The following is a 25,089-nucleotide window of genomic DNA, read 5'->3' as shown; positions in this document are numbered from 1 at the left end:
AGTGACCATAGTTTACAGAACAGTGGGCAGGGGTGTTAGTGACCGTAGCTTACAGAACAGTGGGCAGGAGTGTGAGTGACTGTAGCTTACAGAACAGTGGGCTGGGGTGTTAGTGACCGTAGCTTACAGAACAGTGGGCAGGGGTGTTAGTGACCGTAGCTTACAGAACAGTGGGCTGGAGTCCAGAAATAGGCGGGTGCATCCACAGTCAATGACATCTCAGCAAGGGGGAGAAGATAATTCTAGGGGAAAGATAGCCATTTAGTGCCAGAACAATTAAATACCCATATCCTCCTCCACCCTGTGAAACAAACAGACTTTGGCTCTTGCTCCATGCCAGACGCATTGGTACAAATGGGTCATGGACTTAAACACAAGAGTTAGGACTGTGAGACCTGGTGGAGAAACTGTAGAAGAAAAGCTTTGGAATTATAGTGGCTGAACCCTGGAAGCAGCTAGTAAATAGAAAAATTGAGGTCCATCCACAGAAGGGAAAACTACGGAGCATTACAAAGGGATGCGTTATATATCAACCATGGAACAATCCGAAAAAGCACTGTACTGCGTCAGAGAGGCGTAGCCAGAGTGTGTGTATGGTCTGATCTGTTTGTGTGAGATTCTAAAGGGGCAAAGGAATGTTTTGGTAGTTGCCTGGAGTGAAATGGAGTGTATTACAGAACAAGACTAACTATGAAAGGCCCAGGGGAACTTTCTGGAGAAATAGAAATATTCTCCATCTTGATTATAATAATGGGTTATGTGAATGATTACATTTTTCAAAACTCATGTTGTATACATAGGTTACTCCTTCTTAAAGCTGTTTAAAAGTGAGATAGAACATAAAGAGCTTTGGTGCCAAGCAAGCAGAGGAGGAGTGTTCATCAGAGGCAGGGAGCGCTGCGTCTTTTCCAGAGGGGGAAGGCTGCTCCTAGATCTGTGCCTTAGGCCAAGACCTCTACCCCCGCCCCCCAGTGCCTGCCTTTCCATCCCTCTTGGAGTGGAGTGGTAAGGCCGGAGCTAGTCTGTTTCCTCATACCAAACCCAGGGGCTTTGTTGCATTCCTTAATCATTTGACACCTTTTCCCTTCCCTGAAATGACCCTTTTCTAGGTTCCTGCCTCTGTTACCAGGTGACATTACCTTTGCTTACTTATGGTTTTAGTCTTAGTTGCTCCCCAAGCTCAGTCCTGAATGCCATTGCTTATACTCTGCAATATTCATGGGTGACCACCTCCACTTCTGTGGTTGGCTCTGGTTTAGACCCCACCCCATGCTTGCCAAGTCCCCTCACTGTCTTCTGAACACTCCCCTCTGGTTGATTGTCTCCAGTGGTCTTGAGTAGCCTTGGGGGCCGAGGTGGTTCCGGAGCACTCTGACAGAGTATGTGCTGCTTCAGAATTTAACCCACTAGACTTGAACTCCGTGGACTGGGACCCCATTTCCTTCTGCATTTTGCACTAGCTTCTCAACTGTGTAGAACAAAGCCCAGGGTTTTGATGGGCCATAAGCGTCCCTTCACAGTCTGTCTTCAAACTGTCTTCATTCTGGTCCCATCTCCTGCCATCTGTGCACCCTCAGCTGCAGCATTTGTGCCAGCTTGTGATCTTCTCAGCATGTCCCAGTTTGGACTGACCACACATTTTTATTTACATGCTGCCTTCTCTTGTGCAACGCTGTCTCCTGGCAGGGCGTCTGATTTCCTCAGGATAGCATGTTCTTTCTTAGCAAGACTTTATAGTGTTCCAGACCCCTTCTCCCAAAAAGCTTATAGCGATACCCTGTGTATTTATCCAGTAATACCAGAAGAACGTGTGTGATGCAATGTGTGTGTGTGCACGTGCATTTGTGTGTGCTTGCATCAGAGAGAGAGAGAGAGAGAGAGAGAGAGAGAGAGAGAGAGAGAGAGAGAGAGAGAGAAACCAAGAGCATCAAATAAATGCCCTGACTATTCCTTTCTCATTGGGCTCATTTTTTTCTGTCCTCATAAAACTGACTATCCTATATGAAAGGGCTGTCATTCATATGTATTTAATATTATTTATGTTTTCTTTGTAAATATATATTATTCCATACATTAAAAAATAAATAATAGCACTTTCATTTCTAGCTTATCTGTGTTTTGAGGTTTGTTCATATTAATACATGCAGCTTTAGATGGTTGGAATTGCTGCCGAGTTCCCAGTATTCCAGTTTACTTACCCGTGCTCTTCTAGATCTGTTTTAATTTTTTTCAGTTTTCCACTAACTGTCCAGTTTATAGTGGATATTGTTGTACTTAAAGAAAAGCAAATCTTTCTCTAACTTTAGAAGGGTATTTTTGGAGCGTATGTCCCTCTGACTGAATACTAATCACCCCGAGGATCAGCTTCGCTTACATGTGTGCTCAGCTTTTCCTGTGCACGCAGCCATCCTGTATCTGCTACTTTGACTAGCACCAAGCCAGTGCTGAGCACTTGGAATGCAGAGCTTAAGCAGAAGTTACTTTTCTCACTCTGCAATTTGCAAGTCATTCTCATATAAATTTAGGTCATTTTGCCTTAAAAATGCTAAATGAATGCCAAAATTAGAATTTTTAAAAAAGCACACACAAGATTTTGCAAGCAGTAGCTATAAAGTGTGAGGGAAAAGCCTATTAAGTTGTATGAGAATAACAACTTAGAGTAAGTGTGAATTCCGTGTCTCATTCATGATAGAGAGCTGGAAGAGACCTCACATCATCTGTTCTTACGCAAACTTTTCTTAAAGCTGGAAACCATAGCCACAGCTTCTCGGGAAAGTGTACTTCATCCTTGCTGCCCTTAATCAGCAGCTCCTCCATCGCACTCAAAGGAAGTACCTTATGCTGGGACTGCAGCTCATTCCCTTGTTTGCTCTCTTAACAAGGGAAACAGATTGCTACCATTCTTTGTAAAGTAAACAAATAAGCTGGCCTATCTTTTCCAAAGAAAACAATTTCAAGTGATTTTTTTCCACAGAAAGAGAGAAGGGGCTGTGAATCCAACATCCCTGGTTCTATAACAGAGAGTAGCCCTGCACTCCCACTCTTCAGAGAGATGCTTTGTTCCTCTTGGCCCCACCTATAAGACCTTTCTATTACTGATACCTTTTAGAGCGTCCAGTTTATGCTTCTGAGTTGTGCTGTGACCTAGAATAGAACTAACCTCAAACTTCTTTTAGTCTCAATATCCCTGGGCTGGAAAGATGAAGTACTTGCCTTGCAAGGTCAGGAACCTAAGTCTTATCCCAGAACCCACATTAAAAAGCCAGGAATGTTAGTTAGAATTTAAGACTGGGAGGGAGTACAGCCTTGTGGTGGAATTATCACCTAGCACGCATGAGTCTTTGGGATTAATGTGGAGCACTGCAAACCATAGGCAGGGAATGGGGAAGGAAATTTAAAAAGTGAAAAATGGTTTGGGGGTGTAGCTTAGTGATAGAGCATTTGTCCAGTATATGTGGATTCTTGGGTCAATTTCCAATATTGCCAAAACAAAGAAGAAAAAAAGACAAAAAAGCACTTTAATCTAGAAAGAATGTTTAGTGGTTTCAACTTCTTGGATTATCCTGCTCGATCCATCCGAAATAATTAGTGTCTTTCCAAAATTGATATTCAAGTCAATGTTCTATTTAAAAAAATCATTACTAAGAAATACTAAAATAATAGTTTTATCATTTTAAAAAAGTACTACAGATCACAACAAGTTTAAATGGAAAGTGTATAGGACCAGAATTGCCTGCATTTTTAAGCTTCCATCTAATCTAGAGTCTTTATTCATTAGATACAGTACTATTAGGATATATGACTATATACATTTATTATTAGGACATGTGTATGCATAAAATACATATTTGTGGTTCTAATACTAGACATATACATTTGGAATTATATCTTCTTAGTGAATTGGCTTTATCATTATAAAATCTTTCTATTTGCCTGGTAGCGGTGGCTCACGCCTTTAATCCCAGCACTGGGGAGGCAGAGGCAGGTGGATCTCTGTCAGTTCGAGGCCAATCTAGTCTATAAGAGCTAGTTCCAGGACAGGCACAAAAGCTACAGAAACCTTGTCTTGAAAAAATTCTTTCTATTTATCTATAATAATAATACTCGTTATTCAGCCTACTGTGTTTGTAGTTACCATGGCCACCCAGTTTTGTTATGGATACATGTCTGTCTTTAGATTTGTAAAGTTTTTTTTTTAAGAGCATATGGTTGGGTCTTGATATCTATCCAGTCTAAAAAACAAACAAACAAACAAACAAACAAAATAAAAAACCTTGCCATTTAATTGGAGGGTATAATCCACTTACATTTAATGTAAATCACTTTTATTATTTGAAAAACGTTCATGTGTTGTAGCTTTATTAAGATGCCTCTCAGATCACAGTAATCCAGATTCTGAAATATTCCTGTTCTAAAATGACCATTTGAGAACTCACCTTAATGCTCGTGAGACAGAATTTCATCCACTGGTTTGTTGGATCACCTGTAGTCTTCAATCTATTATCAGTTCCAACATGTGTTTATTGTATAAGCCCTCAGCAGTTCACTGCACATCTTAAGGGATCTTGCTCTCACTGGTGCTCAGTACTTTTCCGGACATTCAGATTTCTAGACCTTCCTTGCCGTTTTCTCCTATCTCATATAAAGCTCTGCAAATTCAAGTGAGAGAAATTCACCGTTGTTGGGTTCTCGTGTCTCTCTTGGTTTAGGAATCATGAGCCTACAGTTCACATTATCTAAAACAGTTGTTTTATTTATTTCCCCCAAGTTTGCGTTGATTACTGCAGGAAAGTTCATCTGGTACCAGTTACCCCATCATGACCAGAAGTAGAAATCTCATTAACTGTATCTTTAAAATCACTCTTTTTGAGAAATGGCCCCTTACATCCTGTGGTCCTGTGCACCAGAGAAGCAGACTGAGCCAGCATCCTTACTGGAAAGAGCAGACCCCTAAGATCCTCAGGCTCGTGTGTTTTACACTGAGTACATTGAGACTGTTACCAGCTAGTTTGTATCCCAGTTTGCTTATCTCTGTCCTGTTTGTTCATGTAGTGATCTTTTGAGAGTTCTTTGTGTTTAAGACAAAATTTTAACCTGTGAAACTTTTTCAGTGAGACCCTTAATATTTAATCATCCCCTTACTATTTAGACATCCCTCTTACTCCATTTTGCTAAATAAATAATGCTACTGACCCTACTGCTAACACAGACATGAAAAGAATTGTTTGCTGTTTCTGGCCGTGCTCAGTTACTGCCTAGCCAGGTGCTTTTTCAGTCCACTCAATAAACCTGTTTTCTTCCTGAGACTACTTCAAAACAGATTTCAGAATGACTAATATGCTATGGAACTATAATAATTACTATTATTATATTATTACTAATAATTATTATCACTAATAATCCAGTATTAGACCTTTAGTTTTCTTAATGTAATCAGGTTTTCCTTTGTGTTTTTCAGTTTGTTTTCTTTGCTGTCTAAAAAACACAACAAAGTTTTGGAACAAGCCACCCAGTCCTTGAGAGGTCCCCTGAGTTCCAGCGACGTTCCTCTCCCGGATTATGTAAGTCACCGATTTCTCTGTATTGTCAGATGTATGAGTAACAGTACTTCTCTTTTCTCAAAGTCCAACTGTGCTCTTAGAAACCTTAAAAATTTCTCATGGTTATTATGAAGTGGTTGAAAAAAACCAACCTAACCAGTGATTTTTAATAATCAAGAATCCCAGTGTTTGAGTAAAAAAACAACAACAACAAATAAAAAACCTCCCAAGCCAATTACAGAAAACAGAAAGGGACATCCAGAACTTTCTAAAGACTCCTACTGCAGAGTAGACTAATTTTAAAAAGAGCTTGAATTCGGTTCATCTCTGCATACTTTATCTTTAGACAACATTATTGAATTATGCATTAGTACTATGTCATTTATTTCACAAAAATGTGTTAAATTTTTGTAATTTTGAAGTCCCCTAATAGTATTTTCCGTTAATCACAAGCCTATAGAATTGATATTTCTGAGAGGAAATAAATGGTCATGTTTAATACTTGTCAATCACAGATGTGACTGTAATGGTAGAACAAATTTTGTGATACATATTTGAATTCTATATTAAACTTGACAGTTTTTAGTCATTACTTAACAGGTTTCTTCATCTGTAAACTTGAGTAAATCTGAAGCCTCCACTCCCTAGTGTCCCTTGGGACCTGTCACTGAGCACATGAGACTGCATCCCACACCGCCCTGGTAGTCTTACTGCCTGTGCCCAGAGCTAACGGAACAGGAATGACTGGAGCTGAATCCCTCCCTCTGCCAGGGATCCAGAAGGTCAGTTAAAACAGTAGTGGGCCTCAGTATGACTCGGCAGGTAAAGAGCTTGCTGCACAAATGTGGTGATCCGAGTTCAAGGCCCAGAACACAGTAAAAGTGAAAGGAGAGACGTGACTCCACAGAACTGTCCCGACCTCCCTGTGCCCACTGTGATGTAGTAAAAGTGAAAGGAGAGACGTGACTCCACAGAACTGTCCCCTGACTCCCTGTGCAGACTGTGATGTAGTAACAGTGAATGGAGAGACGTGACTCCACAGAACTGTCCCCTGACTCCCTGTGCCCACTGTGATGTGCTTCCACACAGTAATAATGAACAAAGTAAAACTAATTTTTAAATAGTGTAACCTTAAAAATAAACACTACAAGGTTTTTCCTGATACCTCAGCATTTTATTGGCCATTCCCCTTGCCAGGCACTGTGTGTGAGTGACTTGCACATTTGAAACCAATTTCTTTGTCTTTTTCTTTTAAATTAATCATTAGCTAGGAAATGGATATGTTTCCCCTTTTTTATATTTCTCAGAATTTTAACCTGTTAAGTATCCTTGGCAACAGCCACAGAATTCTGTGTTCTGGACTAGCCCCAGATGCCTTGTTTGTAAAGCCGGAAGAGGAGACGGCCAGGGCCTCTGCAGCCCCAGAGTCCCAGATGTGTGCTTTCTGCACCAGACTGGAGACACCAGATTAGCAGACTTTAATAAGTGCTCGGAAACAAGCTGTGCTTTCCTTCTTGCTGTAACACATAGAACACTCGGGGTCTACAGAGAGGTTTCCAAGTTCATTAAGGAAATGTTTATGCTCATCACACTGTATAATTCACAAGTCAGTTGAGTAACAACAGAAAAAGCACATCACAAGTTACAAAAATATTAGTGTTAGGACTTTAGTGCAGCATGTTTGTCTAAACACCTCGTGGGAAACACCTCCATCAAGTTTTAGATAATGAGGAAACTGCTCTGGCTGCTTAAGGGAAAGCAACGCAAAAACTGTACCCTAGTCCTCCTTGAGTGTGCCCTGCGGGTACCCTAGTCCTCCGGGAGTGCACCCTGGGGGCAACAGAGGTGGTGAGGGGAGCAGCTCACGCTCCGTGGCTGGCGTGTACGTGTTTATGTGAGGCTTCCACAATTCACTGAGTGAAAGGACAGAGGAACTTTGAACGGCTTTTAAAAGTAATACGGTACCGTTTGGACAATTTAATCCTGTGTAACAGAGCCTGAGTGTTTCAGAAAGTGATAACATCTGAGTTGTAGTTGCTTTTAAACTATCAGGTTTTTCAAATTATTGACTCTGTCAGTGTCACAGAGTCAATAATTTCCTTAGCTCCAGTAATCACCTGAGCTACTATTTGAAGTAAGAAAGCCCTAACCTAACATTTGTTCCTGACAGAACCACAGAAAGTGTGTTGTCATTGTACTTTCAGAGAGCTTCTGATTCTTTCGTTGGACTGAATCTGTCATCTTCTCTGGTAGTAAGTAAACACAGGTAGAAACTAGAAGGACCCCAGTCAGGGACAGTCAGCCGGCAGACACAATGCTGATCAGCCAATGCGGGTAGAGTCTCATGCTCCTTAGAGTCCTACTTGACTTTGTCTCTCAGAGGGAAGTTGGATTCTGTCCAGAGGCTACTTGCCGAGTGACAGCTACAAGAATGAGTACTTCAATAGTCTTATGTCTTAAACATCTAAGTTATGCTATGGTAAATACCAGTGCATGTAATCCATATGGAAACAGCCCTTTGAGAGCATCTGATTGTTACAAAGTGTAAAAAGATTTCTCTTGAGAGCAAAATCTTTGAGACCCACTGAAGTGTGTAATTTATTATATACATACACTCACATTCTCTCCAATTAAATACACGTTGTCTTTATGCTGTAATTATTTCTCTGTCCACACAGTTGAAAATACTTTATAGACGCAGAAATTATCATTTTCTAGGCTGAAAACAATAGATTTGGAGGTCGGGGAGGTGATGGGATTTCCAGGCCAGTGCAGCCTCAGATTCGCTGCACTCTCCTGCTCCAACTTCTAGAGGCTGGGATCACATGCTAGGTGACCACTCTGCCAGCTGAGCTGTATTCCTCACCGAGTGCATATTAACTGAGAAGCTAAAGCCCAACTCTGCAAACTGGTATTGGCTAGAGATGCCCTGGGTTGAAGTCTTCAAGCCCATTGTATCTGTGTGGTGTGGAATGAGAATTGCTTGATCATTGTCTCGACAAGGTTTCATTTTTAGTATGTGATGGACAGGAGTAACTTCTATGCTTGCTTATTAGATTTCTTTATTAGTTATTGCATGGTCTGTATGCTAGTTTGATTCTCGAGGAAGTTGTAGCCTTTTTCTTTTTACTTCAAAACAAATAGAACGTTGTTGAGCTTCTCTTTGTCTGATTTTATTCCTGACTGTTTTGGTTTTCAGCTTACAAAAAAATCAAAGTTATACTCCTGAAATTTGTTTCCATGAAGTCCCACTTGCTTATCAGTACTTTCTACATAGAACCCCGAGCTGCTTCGCTGTTGAACAGGTCGCCTCACCCTTTTGAGCAGATAGTGCTTAACAATGGTCTTTTGCATTTGTTTATGTAACTTACATCTGCTTTTAAATTTCAGCGTTTTCAGGAATATAGTAAGGAGTGTTCTGACTTGATTTTTATACCAAGGAAATTTAACTCTGAGATCTTCCTGTGTTATTCTGTCTTTAATATTTTTTGTTAGTGTTGCTTTTTTGCACGGGGCTAGATAATGTACCGTTCACGTTCCATGGAAAAGTCACCTTGGTCATACTGGTATATCGAAAAACAATGGAAGTGTATTTGTCATTTTTACAGCAGTTCCTTTTAGGTGTTTTACTTCTGAGACACACTCGTGGTTTCTGGTTTTACATGTATTTACCCGAAGGAGAGTGAAACTGGCCAGTATATTAGTCTTTGACAGATGTTCTCTTTCAGAATTATGTTCGCCTGGTTAAAGTGAAAGTACGTACTGTTGCACATAAAGAATTTCAAATGCACCCATAAAGTAAAATTCAACAAATAGTTTATTTTATAAAAATCTGTATAACCAAACCTAGGGAAATGTCCAAAGAGAAATGGGAAAACAGTCTTCCAAAACTAGGGGAGAGCTTGTGGCAGCCCCCTGTGAAGGGAGTTGATACTTGGAAGTAGATATTGCTTTGTTGTGTTTTGATTTGAATTTTGAGACAGAGTCTTGCTGTGTATCCTAGGCTGGTCTTAGAGCTCACAGACTAGCTTCAAACATGGTCCTCCAGCCTCCACCACAAGTGCTGGAATTACAGGCTGCCCCACCATGGCCTTCTCTGGGAAGACTTTTCAACGTAGAGACCAAGACGAGAGCACGTTCCAGTAGTTTCTCTCTCTTGAGCATGCAGATGAAAAAGGACAGTGTGCTCTGCACTGGGTGCTTCGGGTGTGATAGGGTCCAGCTTATCAGGTACAAAAATCGTACATCAGCCTTTGATGTACCAAGAATATGCCATAGACCTAACCATAACAGCCAAACATCATGCAGTATTTAGAGGAAATATAAGTGAATTATCAGGAGTTTGGGTCAAGCAAAGATTTCTTAGATACACCAAAAGCACAAAGAACAAAAGAAAAATAGATAAATTACACTTCCTCAAAATTGAAAACTCTGGGTAGTTTGGGTAGATTGCTTATCCAGAACTCACATGGCCCTGGGTTTGCTCTCCATGATCGTATAACCCCGGTGCAGTAGTGCACTCTGGGAATCCCAGCACTTGGAAGGAGGCAGGAGGATCAGAAGTTCAAGGTCATCCTGAGCAGGGCCAACCTGGGCCTGAGACCAGGCCTCCAGAAAAATAAAAATGAAAACTTTGTTTCATACGACTCAAACAAGGCATTGATGCAGTTAATACAAACAAAAGGCAAGCAGATTTCTTTTGAGTTTGATGCCAGCCTGATGTACATAGAGAGTTCCAGGAGACTTGGACCTATATAGTTGACTTTGTCTCAGAACAAACTGAAGGGTGAAAAGATAGCCCACAGAATGGGAGAAAATATTTTCAAACCCTGATCTAGAATATGTGGAAAACCTTATAATTCAATAGTAAAAATATAAACAGCACAATTTAAAGCAGAGCAACTAGGACATTTGCTAGCTGAGTGATGAGCCTGGGGGACAGAGGTACTGGAGAAGGCTCGCTCTAATAGAGCTACCTTCACCAGCTGCAGGTGAGCAGCAAGACCAAGAGGGTCTGCTCTCTGTGTGGGAACCAAAGACAGCATTCTACTTCTCGGAGTTCTTGACCTCGTGTTTGCTGACCAGTGGCTCACTGTGCCCTGCAGCCCAGAATGAGGCAAAGCCAGAGTGACCATCAAGAGCAAAAGATAGGTCCTGTTGGCAGGCTTCTAGTCAGTCAGCTGCCTTTCCTGAGTGCTTCGGGTGATTCACCAGTACCCATCCCGTTAGACACTGAAGTGACATTTTCCAACTCCTTCCTTCTAGAACTGAGCCATAAGACTGGCTACAGTGTTCGGTGCACAGACGGTGCTGTTTGTCCATACAGTCCCTCCTCATCTGCAGGCTGGATATGGGAAGCCCAGTGGGAGACGGTGGTCTCGCTTAGATCCAGGATCATTTTGGGAAGGGCAGCTGGGCTCCTTGTTAGAATGTGATGCAAGTTAGCCGTGAACTTGTGTTGCAGTTTGAAGTGGAAAAGGGTCTGTATAGACATTCTCCCAAAAGGACAGAAGTAGTGGAAGTCGTAAAAAAAAAATGTTGAGCATCTCCAGTCATTAGGAAATGGAAATTAGAATCATAGTGGGACACCGTTTCACATCTGCAAGGATGGCTGGGATCCAAAAGGCAGATAATATACAAGTGTTAACAAGCATGTAAAGAGATGGGAATGTGAAAAGGGGTGGAGTCCTTGTGAAAGCAGTTCAGTTACACATGAGCCAGCAGTTATATCCTAGTAAGGGACAAGTAAACTGAACGCACATACCCACCTCAAAATGTGACTGTCCATAGAGCCATTTCATAGCCATCAAAATGAATGCAGTCTGAATGTCCCTTGGCCTCTAGAGGACTAAACTAAAAGTAGTGTCAGTCGTCAAGGAAAAGAGGGGAGGAGATGTGTTCCTCGGTACAGAAGAAGACATTGTGCTAAGGAAAGGGAGCCAGAAACAGGATCACAAGCTGTATGGTCCCACTCATTCAAATGTCCAGAACAGGTAGGCCCTGGCAGAGCAGACCATAGGTGCCTGGATCTAGGGATGTGCAGCGGAGTGGGATGGAAATACTGGTGGACACTGAGTTTGTATAGTGGGAATTCTGAAAATGCTTTCAAATCAAGTCAGGGTGGCTGCACAAGTCTTTGGATATACAAAAAAGCACTGAGTCACACACTTTAAATTGGTGATGTATGTGGTGTATGAATAACACCTCAGTGAAGCCATTTTGGGAATTATTATTGCATCATTCTCCTCTTTCCTCTCTTCCCTCTGGCCCCTACCATGTACCCCACCCCCTTGCTCTTTTTCATGGCCTCTTTTTCTCCTTTTCTTCTCCTTCCCCCTTCCCTCCCCCGAAGACAGGGTTTCTCTATAGCTTTGGAGCCTGTCCTGGAACTCACGCTGTAGACCAGACTGGGCCTCGAACTCACAGAGATCCACCTGTCTCTACCTCCTAAGTGCTGGGATTAAAGTTGTGCGCCACCACAACCCGGCTCATGGCTTCTTTTTCTTTGTTATTGTTACAGGTGTGTGTGTGTTTGTGTGTGTGTGTTTGTGTGTGTGTGTTTGTGTGTGTGTGTGTGTGTGTGTGTGTGTGTGTGTGTGAGAGAGAGAGAGAGAGAGAGAGAGAGAGAGAGAGAGAGAGAGAGAGAGTTCTTAAATCTATAAATGTAACCTGCTCATCTGTGTAATGTTACTCTTTGTATGTTTTCAGAGATGATCATTTGGTATCAGATAACTGATGTCCTCTTTCCTGGGGAAGACGTTTCTCCACTCTCAGCATTCAGTTGTCTGTAGTTCTTAAGTCTATGGTTGAGGTCTCATGTTCCCTCTTCCATGTTAGCATGTGTCTTAGTTTGGGTTTTTATTGCTGTGAAGAGACACCATGACCACCGCAACTCATATAAAAAAAAAAACATTTAATTGGGGTGGCTCACTTACAGTTTCAGAGATTCGGTCCATTATTATAATGATGGGGAGCATTACAGGCAGACGTGGTGCTGGAGTAGTAGCTGAGAGTCATACATCTTGCAGGCAATAGGAAGTCATCTGAGACACTGGGTGGTATCCTGAGCATAGGAAACCTCAAAGCCTGTCCCCACAGTGGCACACTTCCTCCCTCAAGGCCGTACCCACTCCAACAAAGCCACGTCTCCCAATAGTGCCACTCCCTGGTATTATGGGGGCCAACTGAATTCAACTACCACAGCATGTTTGTTGGTGTCTTCCTTGTTTGGCTCATATTTAGGCAGCCATGCTGGTGTGAGACTTCATGAATGTGAAACTCTGACAGTTTTAAAAAACAGAATCTCACTGCAAAATTCCTGTACCTCTGACTCTTCAAATCCTTCCTCTCTCTCTCTTCTACAGTAAATCTGGGCCTTAGGTTTGGGAGTTGTGCTGCCGATCTACCGGCTGAGACTGAGCTCCCCAGCTCTGCACCGGGATCAGTTGTGGTGTTCTGTAATGGTCTCCATCTGTTGCGAATCAAGGTTTCCTTGATAGGGGTGAGGACTGCCCTTATCTGCGGGTCTAAGGACAAATATTTAGAGTGCATTTAGTGAAGTGGTGGTGATAGGTTCTCCTCCAGAACTTCTCTAGCCCCAAGTAACTGGCTAGGTTTCCAGTACCAGGCATGGTTTCTCTCTTATTGAGTGGGTGAAAACATTTTTTTAGAATAGTATTTGGAAGAGTGGGACCAAACAACCACATAATTTGAAGGAGGTAAAATGCATTTCTTGAGCACTAGCTGGATTTTAGGGACTGCTAGGCACACAAAAGTGTGTGCATGTCTCAGCATTGCTGTAAAGCAAAAGGAAACAAGCAAATATATGTTACTGGGTGCTTGCTGCCAAATCTGGTCACTTGAGTTCCATCCCCGGAATTCACATGGTGGCCACAACCACCTCCCACAAGTTGTCCTCCGACCTCTCTATGTGCACCATCTCATGCCCTCCAAAACATGAGATTAAAAAAAAAAATCACTCATTAGAGTTTAACTAATTCATTACACTATTCTGCAGCTTTTTGTTAGTGTTGTTGTTTTGTTTTTCAAAACAGGATTTCTCTGTGTAATGATCCTCGCTGTCTGGAATTCCCTTTGTAGACCAGACTGGCCTTGAACTCACTGAGATCCACCTGCCTCTGCCTGGCATTAAATGCATGAGCCACCACCATCCGGCTTATTCTACAGCATTTTAAAAAGAGAATTTAATTTTTATAGAGATTTATATGACGTATTCTATTTAAATTTGAAATGTATTTTCAAACATGTATGTGTAAGCCGATATAAAGCTAAAAGACTTATAGTTAGCACTGGGGAGTCTGGCGGGGGAGGAGATCCTGGGGTGTTTGCTAGCACGCAGATGAATGACTTTTCTTCTCTTCTGGCTCCCAGTGGCTTAACTTAAAGTGTTTTGTATTGTTTAAAGAGATTCTCCTTATACTTCTCAGTTTCCCCTTTTGTTAATAACTTAATGAGCAAGTAACATTTCTCAGAACTAAGAAATGACAAAAACACAAATTGTAACATTAGCACCTTCATCCTGTTCTAGGGTCCCACAATGAATTGTTTGTCATGTCTCCATAACATTTCCGTGGTATTTCTTGTCCTGTGCTTGGTGTTGATGAGCTGCCTGTGAGTTACTTGGAGACCGTCCCGGTTTACCTGTGTTGTTTCCTGTGGCTGTCCTAATGCTGGGCCTCCTTGGATAGCATTCTCCAGCAGCCCGTGTGTCCGCAGAGGTTTTGCGTTCTAAACTTGTTTTCCCTGTGTAATTACTCCGCTCTGGAGGAGCTGTTTAAACTGTGCCATACCTTTCCTGCCAAATACTGCCTGTAGCCTGTAGATCACAGAGTTTTCTTGTGATTATCAGTTTTTCTCATTCCTTCTCATTTATAAACAGGGAATGGTTTAGTATACACTGTTAAATGTTTAATACGTTGAGTAGCATATTCATCACCTCACATGGTTGCCTCTGCACGTGTGTGTCTGTGTGTGCGTGAAGTGAACTTTTGAGATCTATTAGCACATCTCAGGTACAGTTAAGAATATTCCTAATACTGTCCACATCTGTACATTAAATCCAGACCTCATCTGCTGTGAAGCTGAAAACCTGTGCGCCCCCCCCCCCCCCCCGCAATGTCTCCTTGCAGCTCTCGTCTCTACTCTGTGAGTTCAGCTCCAGCTTCCATACGTAGGGGAGCACACAGCATCATCTTTGTCATTCCCACAGGGCTGGTGCCCGACTGTTCCAAATGAGACACTCGTTCTTATGCTGAGCAACAGCATGCTGTGGTACGGACACCACTTGGTCGCTCCCATCATCTGTCGGGAGGCGGTTCGGTGGCTTCCTGTCTGGGCCTTAGGAATCCTGCCACAGTGGATGTGAAGGTGCTGATAACTCTGGGGCACTAATTTCGTTTGCTCTTAGTAATTGGTTTTTAATATTATATATAATATTATAATGAAATATTTCCTTTTTAAAACATCTACATTCCCATACTACCTATATGCATACAGTTGTTTCTAACCATCCGATAAAGTTATTTCCTGCCTTCAGCAGAAGGCCAGTGTCCATGGTTGTACTCTTCTGGCTGGGAACTGGGATATCTGTTTTGTCTGAGAACAATTCTTCTTCCATTGTTATTTGGTTATTTTAGTTTGAGGGGGCTCCCATCTAGTGTGAAGGACGAGTTCCCGCAGGAGAGGCAGGTGTGCTGAGGGAAAGGATGTCTCCTCCAGAGGATGCTTCACCAGTGCTTCTTCAGGAATGTGGTAGACAAGTCTTTTTAAGGATTTAGAGAGATTATTTAAAAGACTTAAATAATTTTTGTTTTTTCCTGTGGCTTCTAAAAAGAAATAGGGTGTGTTTGCATGGACCAGGGCAGTGGTTGATTAGTGTTCTAAGTGAAGTTTACAGAGCACAGGAAAATAACCCATGAATATTAAATTCAGCACTAATGTGTAGTGCATTTATTTTCTTAAAAAAGGAAAAAACCTAATCAGTTCCTTTTCCCCCGTCTTTCCATCCCAGTGAGAACAGCTTTCTTACCAGACTACTGTACCGAACTGGTGTACCAACACCTTTTCTGTGGTGTCCACAAGTTTCCTTTTACTTGGTCAAGAGATGCCATGTTGATTTTTCTGTTTGCTTGCGTTCTGATTGCTTTTTCTTCTCTTTCTCCCTTTCTGCCTAAGTTCGTTGTTCCTAATTGGTGGTGGTGGGGGGGGGGTGTTTTACTATTTGGAATTCTCTTTGATTTACCCTTGATTTACATGGCAAATAGAAAGCAGCTGTCCACTTAAGCATCTCATTCTTGAAACCGTGGTCCCCTCCAGCGTCATCTGGAAATAATGTAGCTTGTAAAACAAAGCTAAGAAGAAAAGGCAATGTTTGTTTTATGTGGGATGAATGATTTCTGTTGGGGTCCTTTAATTCGGCTATTATGAGGGTTATTAAAAAGCAGTATTACAAAAGAGGCTTAAATGAAAAGAATTTTTTTGAGCTGGTATCTTATTATTACAGTTGATTATAGTCAAAGCTACAAATGTTTTAGAAATGGCACTTTATTTTAGTTTCTCCAAATAAGACCCCAAAAAACAGTAATCTTACTCATTGTGTAAGTGGAAATTCAATCTTTTCCTTGATTGATTTAATTTCTGAAAACAAATTGTATTTGAGAATTCAGCTCTAGCTTTTTTTTTTTTATGGATTTCTGAAAAATTCTTAGAAGAAGCCTTGCAGGAATATTCAAGGATCATCATCGAAGTGTGGAGAAGAGCCATGAAACGCATCAGTCCTAGACTCCGGCATTGTTTAAATCAGTGCATTCCAAGGAAAGCCTTGGCAACTTAATGTATTCATGACTTACTCGAGTTTCTAAGATATTGATGTGAAGGTTTCAGGAATGGGAATTGGTTTACTTTGGGAACTAGGAAAGCAGGGGAACTCTTGCTTTGACAGTTGTTAGAGTCCATTCTGATATTGGACTATGTCAGTTTTTATGTATTGGTTAATATAACAGCTGCTCCTATATAGCTACTGCTTAAGAACTGCAGTTTCGGTGTGTCTGTGGAGGTACTTAGCACGTCCCTTTAACTCATCAGGGCAGGCTGTTTTCTTACATTTGTGTTACTTGTAGTCTCTTCTGGTATTTTCTGAGGCCTTGAATTTCCATTTTGCCAAAGGACCTGAGGAGTGTGTGGTGTGCCTTCCATGCAGCGCCGTGAGCGGGTGAGCATAGTGGGTAATTTAGTGACTCCTCTGTAAGGTCATGCTATATTGTTGGCTCTGGTATAAGAGGAGACTGCTCGTTTGTTCCCGGCTGCTTAGACCCGAAATAATCACACAGAAACTATATTATTTAAAACACTGCTTGGCCCATTAGCTCTAGCTTCTTATTGACTAACTCTTACATATTAATTTAACCTATTTATATTAATCTGTGTATCATCATGTGGCTGTGGCTTACCGGGCAAAGTTTCCAGCATTTGTCTTTGGCAGGCTACATGGTTTCTCCCTGACTCCACCCTCCTTTCTCCCAGCATTCACTGTAGTTGTCCTCACCTAGCTCTTTCTGCCCTGCTCTGCTATTGGCTCAAAGCAGTCCTTTACTAACCAGTGTTATTCACAGCATACAGAGGGGAATCCCACATCACTTGGGGTCTCTTAACATAGTATCGATTGAGTGACTTAACCACTAGACATTTCTCACAATTTAGAGGTTAGCACAGTTGCTTGTTCAGTGTGCTAAAGGGGCCTTTTGTGGGTGCCTGCACCCAGCTCTTGTCTCTGCTGATATAAGGCATTGGCCCTGTCTGACAGCCCTGCCCCCTCACCCACTAACCTCCCGGAGAGGTCCTTTCTCCACTTCATACTCAGATTGGTATATCCATGTGATTTGGAAAACAGTGAAGGACAAACCAAAAGAATTTTGGTGTTAACTAACCTATGAAGAGCGAAGGAACTTGGTCAAACCAACAGGAATGAAACTCTTGTCCTGTGATGTAACTTATGACTATACCTGATTATGAAACAACTTAACAACCACATAAATCTAGTTGTTTAGCAGCCAGACATCTAAATGGCTCTGTCCTAGTAGACTGTATCATAATGACACAGGCGAAAAGGCCACCAAATTGTTTTTACTGGTGATATTTGTATAGAAGCTTTGGTTTTGTAATTTGAAGATGCATGTTTGTGGTATAGAAGAATAGGTGAGTATTTGTGACATATCCTAATTTTGTTTTCCTCACTGTCCTTGGAACCTGAGCTTCTATTGGAAAACATTATATACAGATTTAAAATAAACACAATTAAGTGAAAACTTTGATCTTGAGTTTGAATAGGAGTGAGCTATATGGTTTTTGTCTCTTTATATCCATTGCCGTGTCTAGTCATTTTACTTCTATTCTTTGAGCTCACAAAAACAGTGACCAACCCAACCAAAAAGCTTTGATCATCTCAGCAACAAACCTTCCACTAAAAGAAGCCAAGTCAGGGTGCCCCTCATGGAGGATGGTAACACAAGGTAACAAAATGGAGAAAGGGAGACTCCTCTTTGGAAAAGTATTATAGCTAATAATCAATAATGAGAGAATTGAAATATTACCATGTTGCAGACCCCAGAAATATGGGAGCCTGTGACCACTAACTTACAGAAAGAAACCGCTTTAGATCTCGTTCATGCTGTTGTAGAACACACCCACCTGTGAAGTGGTTTTGCAGAAAACAAAACACAAACAAAAACCCAATCTGTCCAAGCCTCTAGGTCTGCTACCAGTTTAAATATCAAAAGGGCCCTTTGCACAGTCTGTGTAAGTCGGTAGAGAGTTGCCGACCTCTCACTAGAAAGCTGCGTGTAGCAGAGTCTCCTTCTAACAAAATTGCTTTAAAACCATCCTGGAAATAGGAGAGAGGAAGCTACACAGGTCTCTTTGTTTTGTTTTGTTTTTTGTTGTTTCATTTGATTTCCTGATTTGGTTGGGTTTTGTTATGTTTTGAGACAAGGTCTTACTGTGTAGCCCATACTGGTCTGCAACCCCCAGCAATCCTTATGTCCGTTATTGCATATCCATTTTTTGATACTACATTGAGAATGGTATAAATAATTTGAATTTACAGTTTCACAAAGGAGAACTACAAAGATGAAAAATGGACTATAGGAAAATCTATGTTCTCCATGCATGAGCAATGATTGATATCTGTTCCCCCACTTCCAGGGGCAAAAACATTTTAATTCTTATAAGTCACTAATAAATGACATTGTATGTGTGAATAATCTCCAAGGACAGATTTAGACTTGGTTATTTCTCATAACAGGTGCATAACAATAAAGCTCAATCTAACTGTATTTTAATTTCTACATCTGAAAATAAGTACCAACAGTCCTATTAATGCTAGGCATAGTGACTCACATCTGGAGTCCCAGCAATCTAGAGGCTGAGGCAGAAGGATCACCAGGAGTTTGAGGCCAGCCATGGCTTACATACCCTGGATTACATAGGAGATCCTGTCTCAAAAGCAACAACAAGTCCTATTAATTACTTCTCTGTTATTTCTCATTAGACGTCCAGTAACTGAGAATAGACAAAGCATATTATCTACAAACATACACTTGAAATTCATTTATTCCAGTCCTGTTTCCCTACAGCGTTCAGTGAGCAGCGATGCGGGGACATATGCAGGAATCCTGCCTCAGAGAGCTAGTGCAAAGAGAGTGCGTCTCATCTAGCAAGCAGATAAATGCGCAATTACAAGTAAAGCCAGGGAAAATAGCGGGACATCATCTGAGAGGAATTTGGGAACAAGGTGGGACCTGGTGTCAGGTCAGCAGGTGTGATGGCTACTTTCGTCACCTTGACACAAGCTGTAGTCATTTTGAAAGAAAAAAACCTCAACAGAAAAAATGTTCCCACTGGACTGGCTAGTGGGGAAGCCTTTGGTGCATTTTCTTGATTGTGAGGGCCCAGCTCACTATGGCCAGTGCTCCCCCTGGGCTGGTGGTGGTCCTGTGTGCTGTAAGAAGTCAGGCTGAGCAGTAAGCAGCAGTCTTCCATGGCCTCTGCATCTGCTCCTGCCTCCAGGTTCCTGCCCTGTGTGAGTTCCTGTCCCTGACTTCCCTCATGATTGAGGGATTAAGATGAAATAAACCCTTCCTTTTCCAAGATGCTTTTTGTTGTGGTTTAAAATACCAATGGAAACCTAACTAGGACAGTATATTTTAAGGAATCAGTTGTTATCTGAAGATTGAGTGTAACCTGATGTGAAAATGCATCCGTTGGATTCAGCAAAGCAGGCGCAGCATCTAAGCACTTAAAACTCGGGAGTGCGGAGTTTGACTAGTGTTCACTGACAGCTAAACTCATGCTAAGGTTGTTTAAAGAGCAGTTGTTCTGGTTGAAGTCTAGGAAAGAGGGAGTAGCTGTTGCCGCTTCCTCGCTGCTCTGCTGGGCCCTGCTTGCGGTGTCTGAGCTTCTGTTGTTGTTGTCGTCGTAGTCTTACCGTGCTCTGTAGAGCTCCTGCACGGGCACTAATGACAGGGAAACTGTCTAAGATGCATGGTAGGGGCAAGGGAGCTGGCTCCAATAAAGAGCCACATGGCATGAGCACGTGAATGCAAATCTCCAGAACCCGAGAAATCAGAGCACAGTGGCTTGCACTTGTAACCCCTGTGTCAAGAGAGTGGAGAAAGAAGGGTTTCTGGGGCTTTCTGGCCAGCTAGGCTAGCCAATCAGTGAACTCCAGGTTTTGTGAGAGAGAATAAAGGCGGGGCATGGTTGAGGAGGACACCCAACATCAGCCTCAGACTCTACATCAATCTGTATTGCAGTGATCATCAGCCTGCTCAGAGAAAATACTCCTGCCATGCAATGGTGCCACACACCCTTAATCCCAGCACTCAGGCAGAGGCGGGCCGATCTCTGTGAGTTCAAGGCCAGCCTGGTCTAAAACAGCTAGTTCCAGAACAGGCTTCAAAGCTACAGAGAAACCCAGTCTTGAAAAACTAAAAAAAAAAAAAAAAGAAAGAAAGAAAGAAAGAGGAGGAGAAGGAAAGAAAAAAAAGCAAATATCGATGTGCTTTGTCTTCACAAATGTTAGACTTTGAGCACCGAGCAGCAGCGGAGGGAGTGGGGGCTGTCACAAAGGATGGCAACTCCATGTGTTCCTGTGCATGTGTGCCAACTCAAAAAAGCTGTACATTGGGTTTTTTTTCCTTATGCTTTTATCCCGGTGTCCTTACTATTATGTTATTTCTGTAGAGCCTTCTGTCCAATGAGTTCAAAGCACTTACAGTCATCAAGTCATTTATTTCTTGGATTTATTGAATGGGCACCCATTGTTCAAAAGCCTGTGGGCGTAAGTACACAGTTATAAAAGCACACAAATTAACTGTAATAGCACAGGACTAAGAGAGAAAGCCTGGAGGATTGATGCTTTGCCTGTGAGGAATGCTGCACTCTTTATAAAGAAAGAAAAGAAAAGAGTAAGAAAGGGGGAACCAACAGCCTAGAATTCATCCCAGTCCAAGAGCTGCAGTAGGATTTGTCAGAGGAATGGCCGTGGTGTGCTGTTCAGAGAAACCTAATTGAACTGCGAGAGCATTCTGAACATATTCCTGCTCCAGAAACAAAGCATAAGGAATTCCTATTCCCTCCCTCTGTCTGAGACAGACATTCAGAGGGGAATTGGTTGACTACCATTGCCTCAAAGCAATGTCATAAAATGTGTGGCATAGTCTTAATCTCTGGTTCCCAGCTAAATCTTAGGTTCACTTCTGTCAACTTTTTAACATACAGGAGTGTATGACTCCTTAATGTTTCCTGTATTCAAGAGTTTATAAAATGCTATTTTCAGTTTAGTAAATTAGTAAAAACTTGTGAGTCTAAATTACTTTAAGATAATAGAGCCTGGATTCTCAAAAGTAAAAATTCAGTTTAAGATTACAAAGTTAAAAATTCAGAAATAGCAGTACATTATTTCAGAACAAGAAGACGCGTGCTGGAGGAGATTCTCTCTGGCCCAGGGCTAGTAGTCTTTGGTATGCGTGCTGAGGAAGGAGTTGGCCCAGGAGCTACTCCGTTTCTGTTTGCATCCTGGTTTCTTGAATTTTAAACTACGCTCATTTATTACATTGATTTTTTTTAAGTTTAAGGGAAAGAAATATGAGAATTCAGAGGCAAACCCTCTTAGGGTAGATATTTGGAATCATTTTCAGATTTCACTTCATAAGTAATTCCCAGTTCTTGCCTATAGAAGGAAGTTTGTTGGCCCTCACTCTAGAGGTCATAGTTGGTTTTTGGTTATTTGGGGAGAGATTGTCACAAACTACTGATAAATTTGTATTCCACATTTAGGTGTTTTCTCCTTCTGGAACGTCCTTTAGCTGGAGGGCTCTGATGAGGTGCAGCTGATGAAGTACTGTAGCAATGAACGGGACATTTCCCATACTCCTTCCTTCATGCAGGCCTCCCTACACCACACATGTGTGCCCTCCCTTTCTCTTCCTTTATATCAAGTCTCACAGTTCACACATGTCCCCACAGGACCCGTGATGCCACCTTTTCATAAACCCGTTCCTCACTTGTTAAGTGGATGACGTGTGTCATCTGGGAACATCAGAGTGGTCACCATTGGGAGAAGTGAATAAACCATAACACATCCTGGCACAGCTCTTTCAGGGCCCATTACCACAGCTCTGAAGAGTTACATGGCGCTTTCAGAGGGCACCTGCTGTGTAGCATGTGCAGCTGATACACTGTGGAGTTTTCCTTCTGTGCTTTTGTCTGCCTTTTGGTTTTCTTACTCTTTTTGTTCCATGTGCCTAATTTCTCATACAATTTACTAAATTTTACTAGAATTAAAATTGAAACCACTGAGAAGGTTATAATTAGGCTTAACACACCAGAGTTAGAGATAGCTGTGACTTTTGGATAATAACCAGCAAGTTGGTCCACATAATGTCATAACGCATTTTTTTACATATTAATCAAATGTGCAGGAAAGCTCTGCTTCCCAAAATGCTTGATTAGAGGGGCATTGTTACTTAAGCTTGCTTTGAGATTACTACTGCCATCACCTAACCCTAATGCAATGTCCAGGAGATCCAACCCAGAGCCTTGCTTGTTATGCCGGGCACATGTTCTACCCTGACTGCATATATTTAAAGGTACTTCAGAGCCGGGCGGTGGTGGCGCACGCCTTTAATCCCAGCACTCGGGAGGCAGAGGCGGGCGGATCTCTGTGAGTTCGAGGCCAGCCTGGTCTACAAGAGCTAGTTCCAGGACAGGCACCAAAGCTACAGAGAAACCCTGTCTTGAAAAACAAAAACAAAAAAAGCTACTTTAGTGGATGGTCAGCTTTGTTGAAGATAGGAGGTACACATGCTCATGTGGGGACCCACGGTCAGCCTAAGCGTCATTCCTTAGACTCAGCCAGCTCTCAGCTAGTAAACCCCAGGAAACTGCCTGTGACTACGCCTCCAAATGCTGGGATTGCAATCACACACCACCATACCCAACTCTCAGGACTAGGGGGACACACATGTGCCTTGGTGTGCACGTGGAAGTGAGAGGACAACCTTGTAAATCTTTACCTTTGTGTGTGCTCTAAGGATCAAACTCGGGCCCCTATGTTTGCATGGCAAGCTCTTTATTGTGTTCAGAATCAAACCCAGAGCCTTCCCAGCCCTCACTGGCATTGTTAGTAAAAAGCAGTTTTTCCTGTAATTGTTCCTGTGCATATTTAGGTCCTTACCAAAATTAAATGAATGACACTCATTATGAAAAAGACTTTCTGTCCTCCTGTCTCTTGTTGAGCAAGAATGCTTCAGTGTGCGTGGCATGCATTTGAGATAGTGTGCCTTGTACCATCTCTAACTCGGGGTCTCAGGGAAAGCATGGTTTGCCTCTAACTGAAGAAAAGCCTGGAGCTGCCTATTTCCATTTACAGACAACCGCTTCCTTTACCTGGTGCTGATTTCTCTTCTTCTTCTTAATAGTCAAAAAACAAAGTCAGACAAAAAGAGCAAAATGGGGTGTTTGTTTGTTTCTTTTTTATTTTGCTGAAACAAGGTATAGTCCAGACTTATTCAAACTCAAAATCATTCTGCTCCTGCCTCAGCCTCTTTAGTGTTGGAATGACAGGCATTGTCATCCAAACCACCCCCATCCAAAACGTCAGTTTTCATTGGCACACATTCCCATCACACTTAGAGTTCCCGAGTCATTTTTCTTTTTTTAATCAGACAACCATTGACAGACGTTTCTGTCCTGCCTGGTGCCCACAGCCATTCAGTCCCAAATAAACATACAGAGACTTATATTAATTATAAATTGTTTGGTCTATTGCTCAGGCTTGTTACTAACTACCATTTACAACTTAAATTAACCCTTAATTCTTATATATATATTCAGCCGCATGACTTGGTAACTTTTCTCAGTAAGGCATTCTCATCTTGCTGTCTCTGCATATGGATGGTGGCTGATTCTCTGCCTTTCCTCTTTCCAGAATTCTCTTAGTCTAGTTACCCCGCCTATACTATATATATTGGCTACTGGCCAGTCAGCATTTTATTAAGCCAATATGAATGACAAATCTTTACAACATACAAAAGCGTTATCCCACAGCATGTCCTGTAACTTGGCAGTATAGATCGGCGCTGTATTTCTGCTTGTTAACAAGAGAGTCAGTTTCCTTGGAGGCTGAAGGAATTGTTTACCTCAGAGCAGTCTTTGGGCTACTGACCCAGCATTCTTGCCATCTTACTAGGGCATGGCTGTGCACACATCCTGTTACTCTTACCAAAGGCCAACCCCTGTCCCATTCAATCCTCAAGGCATCAGCAGGGGTAGGTCCAGGAAGAAGGGTTTTTTGTCACTTTAGTCCCAGTAGAGCCATGGAGTGACAAGCAGTTCAGTACATTCTAGTAATAAGTGACAGAAATAAGCAAATGTTGTTTGAAAGCTTGACACACTGTAGAAAGCATCATTGTTATATTACTTTCTGTTAAGGGCACTGTGTTTTAAGAAATGCCACCAAGGACTGGAGAGATGGCTCAGAGGTTAAGAGCATTGCCTGCTCTTCCAAAGGTCCTGAGTTCAATTCCCAGCAACCACATGGTGGCTCACAACCATCTGTAATGAGGTCTGGTGCCCTCTTCTGGCCTGCAGACATACACACAGACAGAATATTGTATACATAATGAATAAATAAATAAATATTTTTAAAAAAAGGAAAAAAAAGAACAAGGACTTGGAACCGTTCATTTACAGCACACTTGTTACCTCGGTGTTTTCTCTGTGGTTATTTTCTTTCCCATGACACAGTCTCTTCCTTATCCCCAGAACAACACAAGTAAGCTAAGAGCTGCATCAGAGGGGACAGCAGCCTCACTCAGTCTATTGGTGAAGTGCATGTCACGCAAAAGGACCACCACAGAAAGGACTAGGCATGGTGACACGTGCCTGTAAGATTACTGGAGAGGCAGACAGTAGGGTCCTGGTGCTCACTGACCACAAGCCTAGCTGAGTATGCCAGCTCCAGGTTCTTCAA

General features: G+C 42.0%; 1 protein-coding gene across 8 annotated transcripts in view; it reads left to right on the top strand.

The window, feature by feature from the left end:
- The window catches only part of Dym (dymeclin), a 274,253-nt gene that overhangs the window by 166,926 nt on the left and 82,238 nt on the right, over window positions 1-25,089 (top strand). For all 8 annotated transcript variants that reach the window (XM_075968265.1, XM_075968269.1, XM_075968267.1 and 5 more), the window contains one exon: window positions 5,459-5,561. In XM_075968265.1, coding sequence (XP_075824380.1) covers window positions 5,459-5,561 — 103 coding nt within the window. The remainder of the gene's footprint in view (window positions 1-5,458; window positions 5,562-25,089) is intronic.

The sequence above is a fragment of the Microtus pennsylvanicus genome, chromosome 4, assembly GCF_037038515.1.
Source record: "Microtus pennsylvanicus isolate mMicPen1 chromosome 4, mMicPen1.hap1, whole genome shotgun sequence".
In the NCBI taxonomy this organism is placed as follows: Eukaryota; Metazoa; Chordata; class Mammalia; order Rodentia; family Cricetidae; genus Microtus; species Microtus pennsylvanicus.
This window is presented reverse-complemented; position numbering and strand designations above follow the sequence as displayed.